At 30.9% G+C, this 14471-nt stretch overlaps 2 protein-coding genes across 4 annotated transcripts; one reads left to right on the top strand and one right to left on the bottom strand.

The window, feature by feature from the left end:
* Window positions 1-297: 297 nt before the first annotated feature.
* Window positions 298-9224, top strand: LOC124529881 (mitochondrial glycine transporter-like). Of its 3 annotated transcripts, none has more exons than XM_047103814.1 (6): window positions 298-495; window positions 3830-3963; window positions 4814-5077; window positions 5449-5624; window positions 6094-6263; window positions 9087-9224. In XM_047103814.1, exons 1-6 carry the CDS (start codon window positions 412-414, stop codon window positions 9204-9206), a joined length of 948 nt encoding a protein of 315 aa, XP_046959770.1. In that variant the 5' UTR covers window positions 298-411; the 3' UTR covers window positions 9207-9224. The 3 variants fall into 3 exon arrangements, with proteins under 3 accessions (XP_046959770.1, XP_046959771.1, XP_046959772.1); XM_047103815.1 differs by lacking the exon at window positions 298-495 and adding an exon at window positions 647-745; XM_047103816.1 differs by lacking the exon at window positions 298-495 and adding an exon at window positions 2940-3445.
* A 268-nt stretch (window positions 9225-9492) lies between these two features.
* On the bottom strand, window positions 9493-13046 carry LOC124529935 (apyrase). The gene is made up of 4 exons (XM_047103885.1): window positions 12267-13046; window positions 11930-12139; window positions 11071-11304; window positions 9493-10092 (listed from the first exon to the last, which is right to left on the bottom strand). Exons 1-4 carry the CDS (start codon window positions 12801-12803, stop codon window positions 9889-9891), a joined length of 1185 nt encoding a protein of 394 aa, XP_046959841.1. The 5' UTR covers window positions 12804-13046; the 3' UTR covers window positions 9493-9888.
* Window positions 13047-14471: the final 1425 nt, after the last annotated feature.

The following is a 14471-nucleotide window of genomic DNA, read 5'->3' as shown; positions in this document are numbered from 1 at the left end:
AAAGCGAACCAAAAAAAACCTTTTTATAAATAAAACTGCACTTAGCTTACCCATTTTGTACATAACATTTATGTACATATTAATTTTGTACATATGTATCTCATATATTTAATTTTTTTTAATATTAATAAAGCTTCGTTCATCTCTCTTTTTCCAAGTGGAGAATGACCTCTGCCCTGCAAATAGAATAATTAATTGATATTTGAAAATTTCAATTACTTGTTCATAATTATGGTTTTTGGTAGGTTTTATGAGCTGACCAATTCATACATTTCGATAAATCTTAAATGTCATTGTCATGTCGTATTTGTCATTTGACGTAACTCAACATCCGACATAACAAAAATATTGAAATCGCATGAAAGTACGTCAATAATATTGTTTAAATACGAAATGAAATAATTGTTTGTGATGTCGCAACCGTTGGGGGCGTTTTCAAATGGATGGGCGATAGACACTGCAGCGCCTGTTGACCTCAGCAACTCTGATAAAGACGTAAGTGAGGCCCCCTGCGAACTTGTTTGTTTCGATAAGAGCTTCCCGAGTGACCTTTCGTGTTGTTTGCCTCCAACGGACTTATAATTATTCCTTTATCGGAGTTCCTGCAATGGTTATTAAAATGGCGTCATATAATCGCAGTCTCTAGCTGGTAAGTAAACATAGTCATGTACGTAATACGTAGGTTATATATTTTTGTAATTGAACGTTATTTGCGCATCAAATGGAAACTTGTATTCACTGTCAGGTAAGAATTATTTATTTTTAGTTTAATATTCCACACTGAATTATTAATATAATTCACTAATAACATATTATTACAAAGTATTTGAAGTCACATACATATACATAACATACTTCTTCACTTGCAACAATTTAGTTAAAATTTAATAGTTTTGTAAATAGTAATCTATCAGAGAAGAAAACAAGTTTGAAGTAACTTTTAAGCTATTTTTGTGAACAAGAAACAATGGTACAAATAATTAATGCATAATACATGTATATTAATTTTACTAGATCTATAATTGAATAATGTTGTTCAAAGTTTGTGAATGAAAGTAAAAAATCAGTTAAGTCTACTTAAAATATTGTTTGCTGAGTATTTATTATAGTATTTGGATTTGGAACAATTTTGAAAAGAAAAAAAAGACCTCACATAATTGTCTTCAAGAGTCTAATCTATATTTTGTATAGACATCACTAAATTTTCATTTGACATATTCCTATATTATCACTGAGCTAAAACTTTTTTAGACTTTGGTCATGATAAAAAATAATAACCAATAAATAACCTATATCTGAATTCAGCAAGGTTATCTTTATATTTCTTTGCCTGTCTGCAACCTTCATTAAAGATAAAAAAAAGAAACATAATTATGTACAACTCAGACCTTTTGAGGGAAATGTTAAAATATAAATGACCAATTGCAGAGTATAAAAAATAGTTCAGTACTTATTTGATATTCTGTCTCGCCTTTTTTATTATCGTTGTAATTGAAGAGTTCTTATATAATCAATTAAAAAATAATTCAAATGTGAATTGAAAAACAAAGTTTTCTGTATTAATTATGGACCAAGTATAAAATAATTATATGTTGTCTGTGTATGTTGTGTATGTAGTCATTTGACAACTCTTATTATTAGTTTATCGATCTAATACATATAGATAATGCCTTGTTTGTTGCATCTATTAAGACTGTTGATTAAGACTGCGTATACACATCATTGATAAATAACAAAATATTTATTATTAATCAAATAATACCATACCATTTATTTATTTATAGAATAATTATTCTATATCAATTAAATTATTTGTCTTACAATATTTACAAATAGGCTAAATGAACAATTTTTAAAAAATATCTTTAGGATTATCTGTGCATTTCATAATTTGTTATTACTCGATAATAATTTCATGGTAAAATAAATATAGTCTTAGATTGCCTTTGTTATGTCTCATGAGCCTTCGAAGTCCAAACAACTAAACTAATTACCACATTTTAATATTGGTATGGTATGAGCTGAGATGTCCCAGTGGTTAGAACGCGTGCATCTTAACCAATGATTGTGGGTTCAAACCCAGGCAAGCACCACAATGTATATGTGTATAATTTGTATTTAAATTCATCATCATTCAACATTGTAAGGAAACATGCATAATTTCATCGAAGTTCTGCCACATTTTGGAATATGTGCCAAACCCACTCCTTAAAAGAAGAGGATACCTTATCCCTTATTATATTTATTGAAAAATGATATAAAAATATAATATTGCCATTTTATTAGGTGTTTATATGACAATGTTTTATATTTTAATATGTATGACAAGTTTTAATAGCCTACAGTTTTTATGTGGAAAAATTGTTGTTTTTATTTGATCTTGACCCAAAGTATCAGCATTTCACTGATCCGAATCAATCTTGGTTCCAATTATTTCAGATAATTTGGGTTCTATTGTAGTTATAAGAAATATTTTATTATAATTTTTCATCTCATCTTATTCATAAATACTATTGTGTTATTATATTTTAAATTTAAATGATATTATTTTGATTTGCCTACACATTATTGCCAGGCAACCTCACATACTAAGTTATGGGAGTACTCCAATTAATTTATTTGAGTCACTATCACATTTGGTCGTTTGTTGGCTGCTTTCAACTTTTATTTTTTACATTTGTGTAAGTAAGCCACTATAGTGTTTAAGAAATCAATGTTTGTGTGTGTTTTTTTTATTGTATTGTCCTCGTATAATTATTCCGAAAACATCGAACGATTCATGTCTCCGATAGGCAAGTGTACCTACTTCGTTTACCCCCTGGTAAGCACGACACTGATAGCCGCTATCATGGGGTCAGCTTGACCTTAGACCCGCTCACCCACGACAGTTGTCTACAGCCGATAACAGCGCCTATAAATTACTTAAGTTGATTGCGTTGTACTGTTAATACTCAGTCACTCGTTGTCGAGACGCGTATTCTGTACCACGTTGCTCTGTTCCTCGCGCTGTGAAGTTGCTTGCAATATTTCCTTATTTTTATATTAATCCTAATGGCTAAATACGTGAATTACAGTGATTTTCTATCTCCTAATTAGTTTTTTGTTGTGATTCGAAAGACATTGGACATTAACTTCATAAATTTGAAGATATATTCGTTTAAAATTCAATTTGGCGACAGCATACATGCATCACTATTTGAACGAGCTCCCACAAAAAATGACAATTACATTGATGTACCGAGTCAACCCTATTTACTATTCAGATTACTCGGATACGATTTAGGCTTTCACCTGAAATTATTTCATCTAAAACAAACGCTCTGCCATTGGCTATATTATTTTGAATACTATAAATACGGCGTGTATCCGAAGGACATCACCTGATATTTGTTTCCTGATTGATTAAAAGGCAATTAATATTAAGAAAATGGATATCGTGGCTAATGTAAGTTTTTAAGATATTTAAAACATTTCTTTAAACTATTTTAGTTAAGTGTTTTAAATTATGAAACCTCTTTTTTCTACTAAATAATTCATTTAAATGTTGCAAAATTCGTTATCTGGAAAATCAAATCACACCACACCACGCTCGTGTGAGACATAGGTCAGAGGGTATCTCTAAATAACTACAAAGAAACCGTATCGCTTAGGTATATATTATTTCGTAAATTACGAAGATCAAAAGTCAATGACTGTATTGTTAAATATGTGCAATATTTATATAAAATTTAATCATGTAAAATAGCTCAATGTTCTACGAAAACAAGAGTTATATTTGTACAAATAGTAATTTGGCTTTTCGATAATGCTTTGATTTTCTTTTCTACAGTACCACCCTGTCTTCAAAGCGTTCCTTGCCGGTTCGTTTTCGGGGACTTTCAGCACGATCCTCTTTCAACCTCTGGACCTGGTGAAGACGAGACTTCAAAATCCGAGTCAACATGTTGTTGCGGCGACAGTCAAGTGAGTAATTAATTTATAAGAGAGAGAGAGAGAGAGAGAGAGAGAGAGAGAGAGAGAGAGAGAGAGAGAGAGAGGGTGTGGCGTCTTTTTTCAACTGACAACATTAAATATTTATTAACGATCAAATAAAAATGTATCGAACTAGATAAGGCGGAGTCGTGTTCCTATCACTTAGCGCATATTACAAACTTTGAACTCGACTACTTTAATCAAACAGTTATTTTTAATTGGGACATTGTTAACATGAGTATAAGATAATAGCATGGCAACACAGTAACAATCGTTACTGATATTCAAACGATTCGATAACTTTCTTAATTGGAATGTTCAATTATCTAGTAGTTGTTGCCCGCCGCTACGGTTGCGTTTTAGGGTTGGTTGTCCCGGGTTAGGCAAAAAAGTAGCCTATGTCCTTCTTTGGAGTTCAAGATTGCTTCATAACAAATGTCATCAAAATCGGTTCATTGGTTTGGCAGAGCGACAGACAGACATACAGAGTTACTTTCACATATATAATATTAGTATAGATTTTGGTATAATCATATAATATAATAAGGAACTAGAGTTAAAAGTATAATATGTTCAATAAAACTCAAAATTCTTCATAATGAAAGTATTTAGCTAAGTTAATGTAAATTTTAATACACCTTTTGCACAATAATAATGAATAAAGTAATTATCATACAATTGTAATGGATGAGTTACGTACGTTTTAAAAGTATTTAACTTAACCCGCTCGTCAAAGGGTCAAGTAAAATCTTCCAATTGAATTTTACCAGATTACATCCAAACAATCTGTTAGAGCTAGAAATTCATAATGTTTTAAAAACTAACAATGTTTTCTTTTCAGCGGCCGAATCCAACCCGGCATGATAACAATATTCGTGAACATAATACGCCAGGAACACATAGCCGGTCTATGGAGAGGCATGGTGCCGTCCGTAGCTCGCTGCGTGCCCGGCGTTGGATTATATTTCTCATCGTTACACTGGCTCAAGTCAAAAATGGGCAAGACGAGACAAGACCTGAGTGCTTTGGAGGCGATCACTTTGGGGGTTGTTGCACGGTCAATGAGTGGCATTGCATTGATACCCATAACTGTCATTAAAACTAGGTAAGTTATGTTATGTAACTCAAGCTATTTTGTGGATACGTTTTATAGAAAACCTCCTTAGTCGTTAACCTCATGTTCTATTTCTATTTACTTGAAATTAATGTTTAACTGATATTACTTGATGAAATTAAAGTACAGTTTTTTTGCTTTGCTTATTGTGTGATATATTTTGTTCCTTGCACTGTTCTATCTTTAGTACTACAACAAGTGTAAACTTTGCTGATTTGTATCTTAGAATTAAATGATGTATTTTATGTAGCATTGTTTGTTTCCCAAATAAAAATAAAAAATTATGTTGAGAATTAATTATTGTCATAGAATATGACATATATCTTTGTATATTTATTAAATGATTAGGTATTTTATTTCAGATACGAGTCAGGAGTTTACAAATACAATAGTTTGACTGGTGCCTTAAAAGCTATATATAAAGCTGAGGGTTTCCGTGGTCTGTCTTGTGGATTGGGTCCGACTCTGGCGAGGGACGCACCGTTCTCGGGACTGTATCTCATGTTCTATACACAAACGAAACAAGCTATACCTAAAGGTAAGAAAAACAAATAAGCATATATTGTTCATTTATAAAATACGCCCCTAATATGTTACATAATGCGAGTCGAGATGGCCCAGTGGTTAGAACGTGTGCATCTTAACCGATGATGATGATTGCGGGTTCAAACCCAGGCAAGCACCGCTGATGCATGTGCTTAATTTGTCTTTATAATTCATCTCGTGCTCAACGGTGATGGAAAACATCGTGAGGAAACCTGCATGTGACAAATTTCATAGAAATTCTGCCACATGTGTATTCCACCAACCCGCATTGGAAGAGCGTGGTGGAATATGTTCCATACCTTCTCCTCAAAAAGGGAGAGGAGGTCTTTAACCCAGCAGTGGGAATTTACAGGCTGTTGTTGTTGTTGTATGTTACATGATAGAGCATCATTTTCTTTTCTTGTACCAGACGAAAGTTTGCTATATTCAGCCAATTTTAATTTTAGATAATTATTTTACAGAATACTTACAATCTCCAGCTTCAGCCAGTGTGGTACATTTCTCTTGCGGTATAATCGCGGGTATAGCGGCGTCGCTCGCTACTAATCCGGCTGACGTCTTGAAAACCAAAATGCAATTGTATCCGGACAAATTTCCGAACGCATTCAGCGCTGCGATGTATGTTCATCAGGTATGTATTTATAATTAGTTAGATTATATTAACCGTAAAAGGTAATCTTTATTTAAGATATATGTTATCTATGTGAAATTAGGCAGAGACAAAACATTTCAGTATGAATAAAAAATGGCAAAAATTGTCGAAAAAATGAAATGTTCGAAATATGAAAGTTCATTTGCTTTTCTCATATTAATAGATTCATATTATAAATAGTTCCGATTTTTTTGAAGTTATTGGTCGTAGAATGGTCAATAAAATGATCACCGTCATAGACCAGTTACACAGAAGCAGGAAAATTTAGTAGCAATATTTAGATACCCGCTCAATAAATACTAAAATTATAGATATGTAAGTTAATAATTTGTGGTTCAATAATAGTGGTTGGTAACAAATAGGTATATGTTTAAAATTGTGACCAATATTAAGAAACTTGCACTTTCTCTAACAGCGGTCTAGTTTTCATCTGGGAAGCGTTAGTATAATCATAATGTAATAATAATATAATCATCACGTCAAAATGAGCCCATTTTTATCTTTAAATTGATGGCATAGTTTTTTTAATGGCTATCAGATAACACTGCAAATTTCAAGGCTCCTGGGATTACAGAGGTCAATTAACGTTAATGGGTTTTTATGTCAATATTTTTTTCAATAGCAACACATGTAAACTCGAATTTAAAAAAGCGTTATTTTGAAAACGCGTGTAACCGTTCGACTTTTGTTTTTACAATTGTAATTTCTAACGTTTCGTTTTTCGAAGTTAGTTCTGGTTTATTAAAGATTCAATTATATTATTATTCGGAATGATGTTGCGTCTTTTTTTTGTGCGAGAAAATGTAAAGGGAAATTTATGTAAGTAATTTTACTTTGGGGTTTCCCGTTTTGAATGAGATTTCTAAAACATGATAATATTATTTATGTTTCGATGACATTCTTGTGTGTGTCGCGAGATTAAAGCTTGAAACACATCATATAAATATAATCACAGCTACCATAGACGGTTTATTGATAATATCTCGACGGGAGTGTGACCGTCCATAATTATTTCGTAGTTAGTATCGAAGTGCATCAACGGGTCACATTTTAGTTTACAAATGATTTATCTTTCTCAGAATTAAGGTTATCTTTCGTCGCACGCGTTAAATAAATATTATTATTATAAATAATAATATTTTTGTCTATGCTTTCTTGTGTTTACGTAGCATTTTATTAATTTGAATGCATGACAATATTGAAATGAAAAGGCAAATAATTTTTGTTTGTAAGAGACAGATATAAATTTCTGAAACATATTTTCTCTCGCGTGTAAAAAAGAGACGGAATATGATATAGAAAGCCGTACTGTGCGCGAAATTTGAATTGACCAATGAGCTCGCGCGATTCTAGAGTTGTTCGTCAGAGGTTGTCAACTCATTTACGTAGAGATGTCAGATGTTACACATCGCAATGTGTCTACTGTAAGAATTGTTTTATTTTATAAACTATAGATAGTAAAGGCGATATAGTGATTATAAATATATAGGTTTACATTAATATAGATGGGAAAGTTTTTCATGATTTCTGGTTCTAAGGATTAAGTCTTTGCGCAAGCCTGCCTAGATAACTTCTACTTAAATTATTGGTGACACATTAACGATAGGACAGATGCTCCTTTTCTAACTTTAAGAAAGCATGTAGTAATATTCTCAAAAAAAATTATGCAATATAAGAACTAGTTTCCACCTGTGACCACGCCTGCTTTTGATCGGAGGGTTGATTGAGTACCTTATGTTCTTTTCTATACTCCTGAGTTGTGTGCAAAATTGCATGATAATTGATTGAGAAATTAAATTGTAATGTTGTTGAATAATAAGAAGTTCAATGTGACATTGTTGTAGAGAATTGGAAGTAAATAATGAAGTGAACAAACTTTGGCATTTATAATTAGGCATTATGCCAAGCGAAGCATTTATCGTTACGTCCAAAATGTATATAAAATATATGCCGTAAATAAAACATAATAATTCTTAAATGCAGTGGACTAACTTTCTAGACCTTTTCATTACACAACGAATTAAATATGTTACACTATATACAGAATGTATAATATCATTAACTTTGTTTATGTAATTGCAACATTTTATCTTAAAATAAAAAATAAACAAAAATATGTAGTATGGATAATTACTTGCTATTACACAATATACATAGATGATTACTTGTGTAGATGTTTTATGATATGATTTGTTTCCTGTTGATATTTTGTAATGATGTTGACGACCTCTTATAAATACACGTGTCACTGTGTGTATAAACAAATTAACAGTCACGTTTCATCATTTTAATCGTCTTGAAAAGGATGATCTTTGTTCTCCCAGAAGATTTAATATGTGTGACTTTTTTTTAAAACCAAATGACCATTTGGTAATCTATATACATAAAATAACTTGTCTCGGCTGACTGATTCATCATCGCTGAATTAATTAAGTTAGGGCAATGGAATTTGGTGAAAATTGTTTTATTGAGCAGACACCCACTAAGAAAGAAATTTTCGAAATTCCATCCCTAATGGGGTAAAATAGCGCTTTAAATTTTGTATGGAAGTCCGTCAATACGTTGAACGTAATATTTTAAGTTATTCTGTAAATATATTCTTCCATGCGGGCAAAGCGAGTCTATATACATACGTATATATAAACCATAGAGGTTGTTTTTTTTTTTACAAATAATTAAACATATGGTTTTTTACCCTACATATCGATGGGTGATAGGTGATCAATTTTTTAGACGTTATTTTTGTATAAACAAAAAGTTTAAATACCAATTTTATTGATTTTTTTTTTTCGTTTGTTACAGACTTATGGAGTCCGAGGTTACTTTAAAGGTGCAGTGCCGAGAATGCTACGAAGGACCTTAATGGCGGCGATGGCTTGGACAGTTTTCGAAGAAATAACTCGATCTATTGGCTTGAAATAAGTTATTTTGGTTTTATTTAAATTAATCTTATTGGGTTTTTGTTCCTTGTTTATGGTATCTGTTATCTACGTGTTGTAGAAATAATTTATAGTCTTCTATAGTGTAAGATATTGTATTGAATTAAATACTACATAGTTGTAAGCCAATAGTTTGAGTTAAGTGTAATGTTCAAATGTTTTAATTAGTATAATATAGACAATGTGATATTGTTGATTATGAAATATAATTTCGATTAATTCATAAAAAAGTTCGTTTTATTTTTATATGTTAAATAAAATACTTAAAATTGTAACCAAATTATAATTTATTTATTTACATATTAGCTATAGAAAATTTTACTAACGCTTGTGCTTAAATGCCATTATTAATTATTATGTATAAAAACGTAATGATGACAATCTTCATTTATTTTACTTCTTAATAACTGCAGTGCTATTCTGTTAGTCACTTTGTATCTCACTCGTGGAATATTCACAACCGACTTAAAGTGATACGCCATTTTGATACATGTATACAATACATTTTATAATCTTTTCGTATATAACTCTCAAGTTTGTGTTCTGCGGTGATTTTCGAATTTCTTGGTTACAGAATAGTCCTACAGGCTTTTTTTTGTATATGGCAATTGTTCGTATGTAATTCGAAATTTGAAATTTTCAGCGTTTTCATTGGAATGTCGGCTTCATATAAATTCAATGCCTTCGTATTTCTGATTTTCCACAAATGTATCTTGTAGTAGCACAGTACCGTCTGTTGTGAATGCGGTGATGTATGTGGCGGTTTTACCTTCGTATTCTGTTGTTTTTAAGGCAACGATCGCTTTGTCTTTCGAACCAGGAATGAATTTGAACGTGGAGAAGCCAAGCTTTGGTTGATGCTTTACAATCTGCAAAGTAAATATAGTATTAAAATAAATATACATTTTTATAACTAAATTAAATTAACAACATATTATTATTAACCGTCGTTGATTTTACATTCGAAAATAGAACAGCGTTTTTCAGACAAGTGTATGTGCAAACACAGTCTTTCATATACCCACTGTGGTTCAATTGGTCAGAAATCCAACACCAGTCACAAAAAGATACTTCATTCAAATACAAACTGAAGACTGATCAGATTTAGGTGTTTTTTTTTTTGAGAATTTGATGGGACAAAAATTAATAAAAGTTTACGAACTTAATAAGCAAAAAAAAGTAACAAACTTGTGTTTAAATGGATATTAGGTAACAAGATAAAAAACAATTCATAATCGATATTGTATAATAATGATATTGAACCAGGATGTTAGCTTTTGTGATAACAAGGTTCATTGATATTCAAAATTGACGTGCGATAAAAATAAAGGTATGTTTAAGCTTCCGTGTAACCCGGTCATTATTGATTTTGTTTATGGTATTTTCAGATATGGTCTTATTACGGTATTTACTATAACTCTTATTTTAGCAATATCGCTTATATTATAACTACAAAAAACCAGATACTTTTTTTTGTATTCCTGTTTAAAAAAATAGGTTTATTTTTAAAAGCAGTTCTATGTTGGATGTTATCATACTACAAACACCTCAAAAACTTGAATATCCTTTGATCGCGTGTCTAAACGTTCGTGCCGTATCCCATTGGATTATGAGAGTGAAGGAATAGAGATCATAGTAATGTAAGCACACACACTTATGCAGTATCATTTGTCTTGTTTCCTTTAAAAATGGCGACTGTGACTTTCACCCATGATCATTTTATTCACCCACAACAACCTATAGATAATATATTATAAAAATATTTTTGACACTTAGGTAGCAGTCACAGATAAAATATTAACAATAGTAATGTTTTGTATTTAATGTATTCAATGCCAAAAACTTACCTCTTTAGCTTTAACATTATTAAAATCACTATCAGCAGAAATCAAATAATTGCAGCCCATGACTTCATCCCTTGTTTCATTATATGATTCATGACTACATCTCCTCGGCAAGAAATACCATTTTTCGTTTATACTTGACCATACTCCGGACTCATGAATCATGTAGCCGGGCCATTGAATCCCTATTGAGAGTCGGATGGCCTTAAATTGGTGTACCCAGTTTTGGTGTTGTACCTACAATTATAAATGTCTGTTATTACTTATTAAATATATAATTTCATTTGTCATTTATGTTTATTCCAATAAATTTCAATGAAATGAGGAAAATCTCATACTTTACATTTACATATAGTTAATTTTACAATATCCTGTAGACTGATCAAATACTAGAATTTATTTTAATTAGATTCTGTTATAAGTATAATCCACCCTTTTCATTGGTAATGTTACTCCATTTTAATATTTAAGATGTTTATATCTCATGTGTCATTTGCTTACACAGGCATTCATTTTACATACTTTATCACAATAACAAAGACTGGTAAAACTTGATTAGGAAGCTTGGACAAGCAAAGCCTTATTGTACTGGCAATTAAAGTACTTAAGTAATTAAAGTAGCTTTAAAAAGTTTTAGATTTCAATCAGGCTGTGCTTAATAAATATATGTCTGTGTAGATCATCAGTGCTTATTTTGAGTAGACTGCATACAAATGGGGGTAAATGCCAATTTAAATCAAATGATGTCCAAACATAAAGCAAGCATAGCATTTGGTCAAGCAGAATTTCTATATAATTTATTGATTTTATGCCAAAATTATGTAGTTATTGTTATTGTTACAAATATATTACAATAGTTTACCTCTCCGTGCATATTTATAGCCTTTACCCACATGGGGTCAAAGCTCTCAAACTCTCCACTTGCAGTTGTCCATTCTTTTCCCATTGACCCGACATATAATATCTGGTCTTTTATCGTTGCCCACTCAGACTTGAATCCTTTCTCATTATGGCCATTACCATCTGACAATATAACCCATGGCACCATTTTATTGTTTATTATTTCAAAAACCTAGTAAATTATAACATTAAAAAACTTTAAATAAATTATTACTTTTAAATTGAATATATTTTGACATGAAACTTTTTCTAAGAAACAAATAATTAATTATTACAATCTTATGACAAATATTATTTACCATGCCAGATCGATCATCAAAAGTAAGTAATCTGCCGTTATAGACTATTAGCTCAGACAGTTCCATGCCTCGTCCTTTCTGTGCATAAGTTGAAGACAGTATAGTTGTGGGCTGTTTGTCCCAAGTCACGGTAACATATTGCTTTGCAGCATCATAACTTAGAAATCCTCTTTTTAGATAGCTATTAAATGTATTAGGCTTTGTATGGCTTTTAGAATTGGTGTCTAAATCAGCTACAATACCAATTTTATAGGTTATCACATTCCCTGATTGAAATGGCGCGGTTAAAGGATATGTAGCGTTATATGGCCACGAATTTCTAGTCCATTGGTGTACGGAAGGAACTGATTCACTCGTACACCAGTTATAATAAAATAATATTAATAGAAAAACACCTATAAGTATGATTAGAAACATAAAATGTGGTTGGAGTCTCACTGCATTGCCAACTCTATATGTGGCTGGTGTCCTAAGCGCTTTACGCCAATCGCGAAGACCTTTCATTTTACGATCTTCAAATTCGTAATAGTCATACATAACGTATTGATATTTACTTAGTTCATATTTTATTGCACTGATTTTTTCGTTAACTTCAACTATACTAAAATAACTAGTCAAGTATTCGGAATCATTTACGTTTGCTTAATTTTATTAGACGTATTAGATGACTTCGTTTAAAAATTAAATATGTATTGCTCATTTTCGAAAGAAACCTTAGAATTTGATCTTATCAGCAATAACAGCTGAGTATTTCATGTACTTGACGTATGACAACTGACGTTATCATCATTGACAAGTTGACAACTCATGATGACTACAGCATTAGACAGATAAATTATTTACATCATAATCCAGAGACTAATATTTTTATAAAATGGAGAATGGTTAATTTTGAATTGTATTAAATAAAATAATTACCAATTTTGTTATAGTTTTCTGCAATCTCGATAAAATTTGACGAGACATTTAAATTTGGCTATTCTTAGGGATACGTATATTGCTTTCTCATAGTTCATGAACGTAATACATAGTGATATTTAACTTATTTTTCAACTGTAAAACCTGTCATAACTATGTTTTTGGGTTAGATTAATAGTAATATAATACCTATATACAAATCATACTGGAAAAATAATGAAAAAAGAATACAATATCATTATACTTTAATTTGCGGTAGGCCTTTATACAGGTCTGGTTGGATGGGTACCACCAGATATTCTAATGACAAGCGGCAATACTCACTATTATCGCATTTAAGTTTGAGGGATGCTTAAGCAATGGAATTGTAGGAACAAGTGACATAATATGGCAAACAAGGCTGGTGGCGCATTGCTGTGATGTACAGAACCAATTTTACAATTAAGTGAAGCTACCACCGCTTCGGAAAGTAGATTTTACCGAAAAGATCCGGTCAGAAACTCAGTAGTAATTTTTTTTTTACATTTGAAAATACAAAGTGATATTATTTAATAAAATTATTTAAATTTTTTTTACCAATTTTTTACTAAATTTTTATTGTTAAATCAGATTGGTAGCGCTGTTGTCGATACACAGTTTTTTCTAAACAATATATGTTTTTTTAATACCTTCTTACTTTTAATTTTCAGCCTTTGTACTATTTTGTTTGGGTCTGTATAAAGCATCATATATAAAAATCAACAACTAGTCAAACAAACTGTTGCGTCATATAATTGTAGTTTTATTGAGGTGACAAACTTAGCTCTTAGCGAGAAAAATGAAACATAAATATTAATAAAGTTGATAGCAATGATTGAATTGAATGAATAAATAACTGAACAACGAAAATAATAATAAAAATAAATAACGGTTTTCAATATCAGACTTTAAAGAATCGTAATCGATCTTACTTTGTAAAAAATATTTGCTTTTGCTTTTATGATATGAATTTATTAAAGCAATGAATACATATTTTATAGGCGCTTAAGATATCACTTCACTTTCACTGAAAAGAAATTTAAAAGTAATTACTTGCGCTCCTCGTACATCCTGTAAAAAACTTAATTGAAATAAAATTAGCTTACACAGTACAGTAATTAGTTTGTATCTCTTTTTAGTTCATAGTCATACAAATTGTTGAAGCGCGCTTTCTATATTACTTAATCATTTATCATCTTCTGAGAACAACCAAAATACTTAAATCTCATAGAATTATTAATAATTATTCTCTTATATTCAGTAAGATTT

The sequence above is a fragment of the Vanessa cardui genome, chromosome 5 (assembly GCF_905220365.1).
Source record: "Vanessa cardui chromosome 5, ilVanCard2.1, whole genome shotgun sequence".
In the NCBI taxonomy this organism is placed as follows: domain Eukaryota; kingdom Metazoa; phylum Arthropoda; class Insecta; order Lepidoptera; family Nymphalidae; genus Vanessa; species Vanessa cardui.
This window is presented reverse-complemented; position numbering and strand designations above follow the sequence as displayed.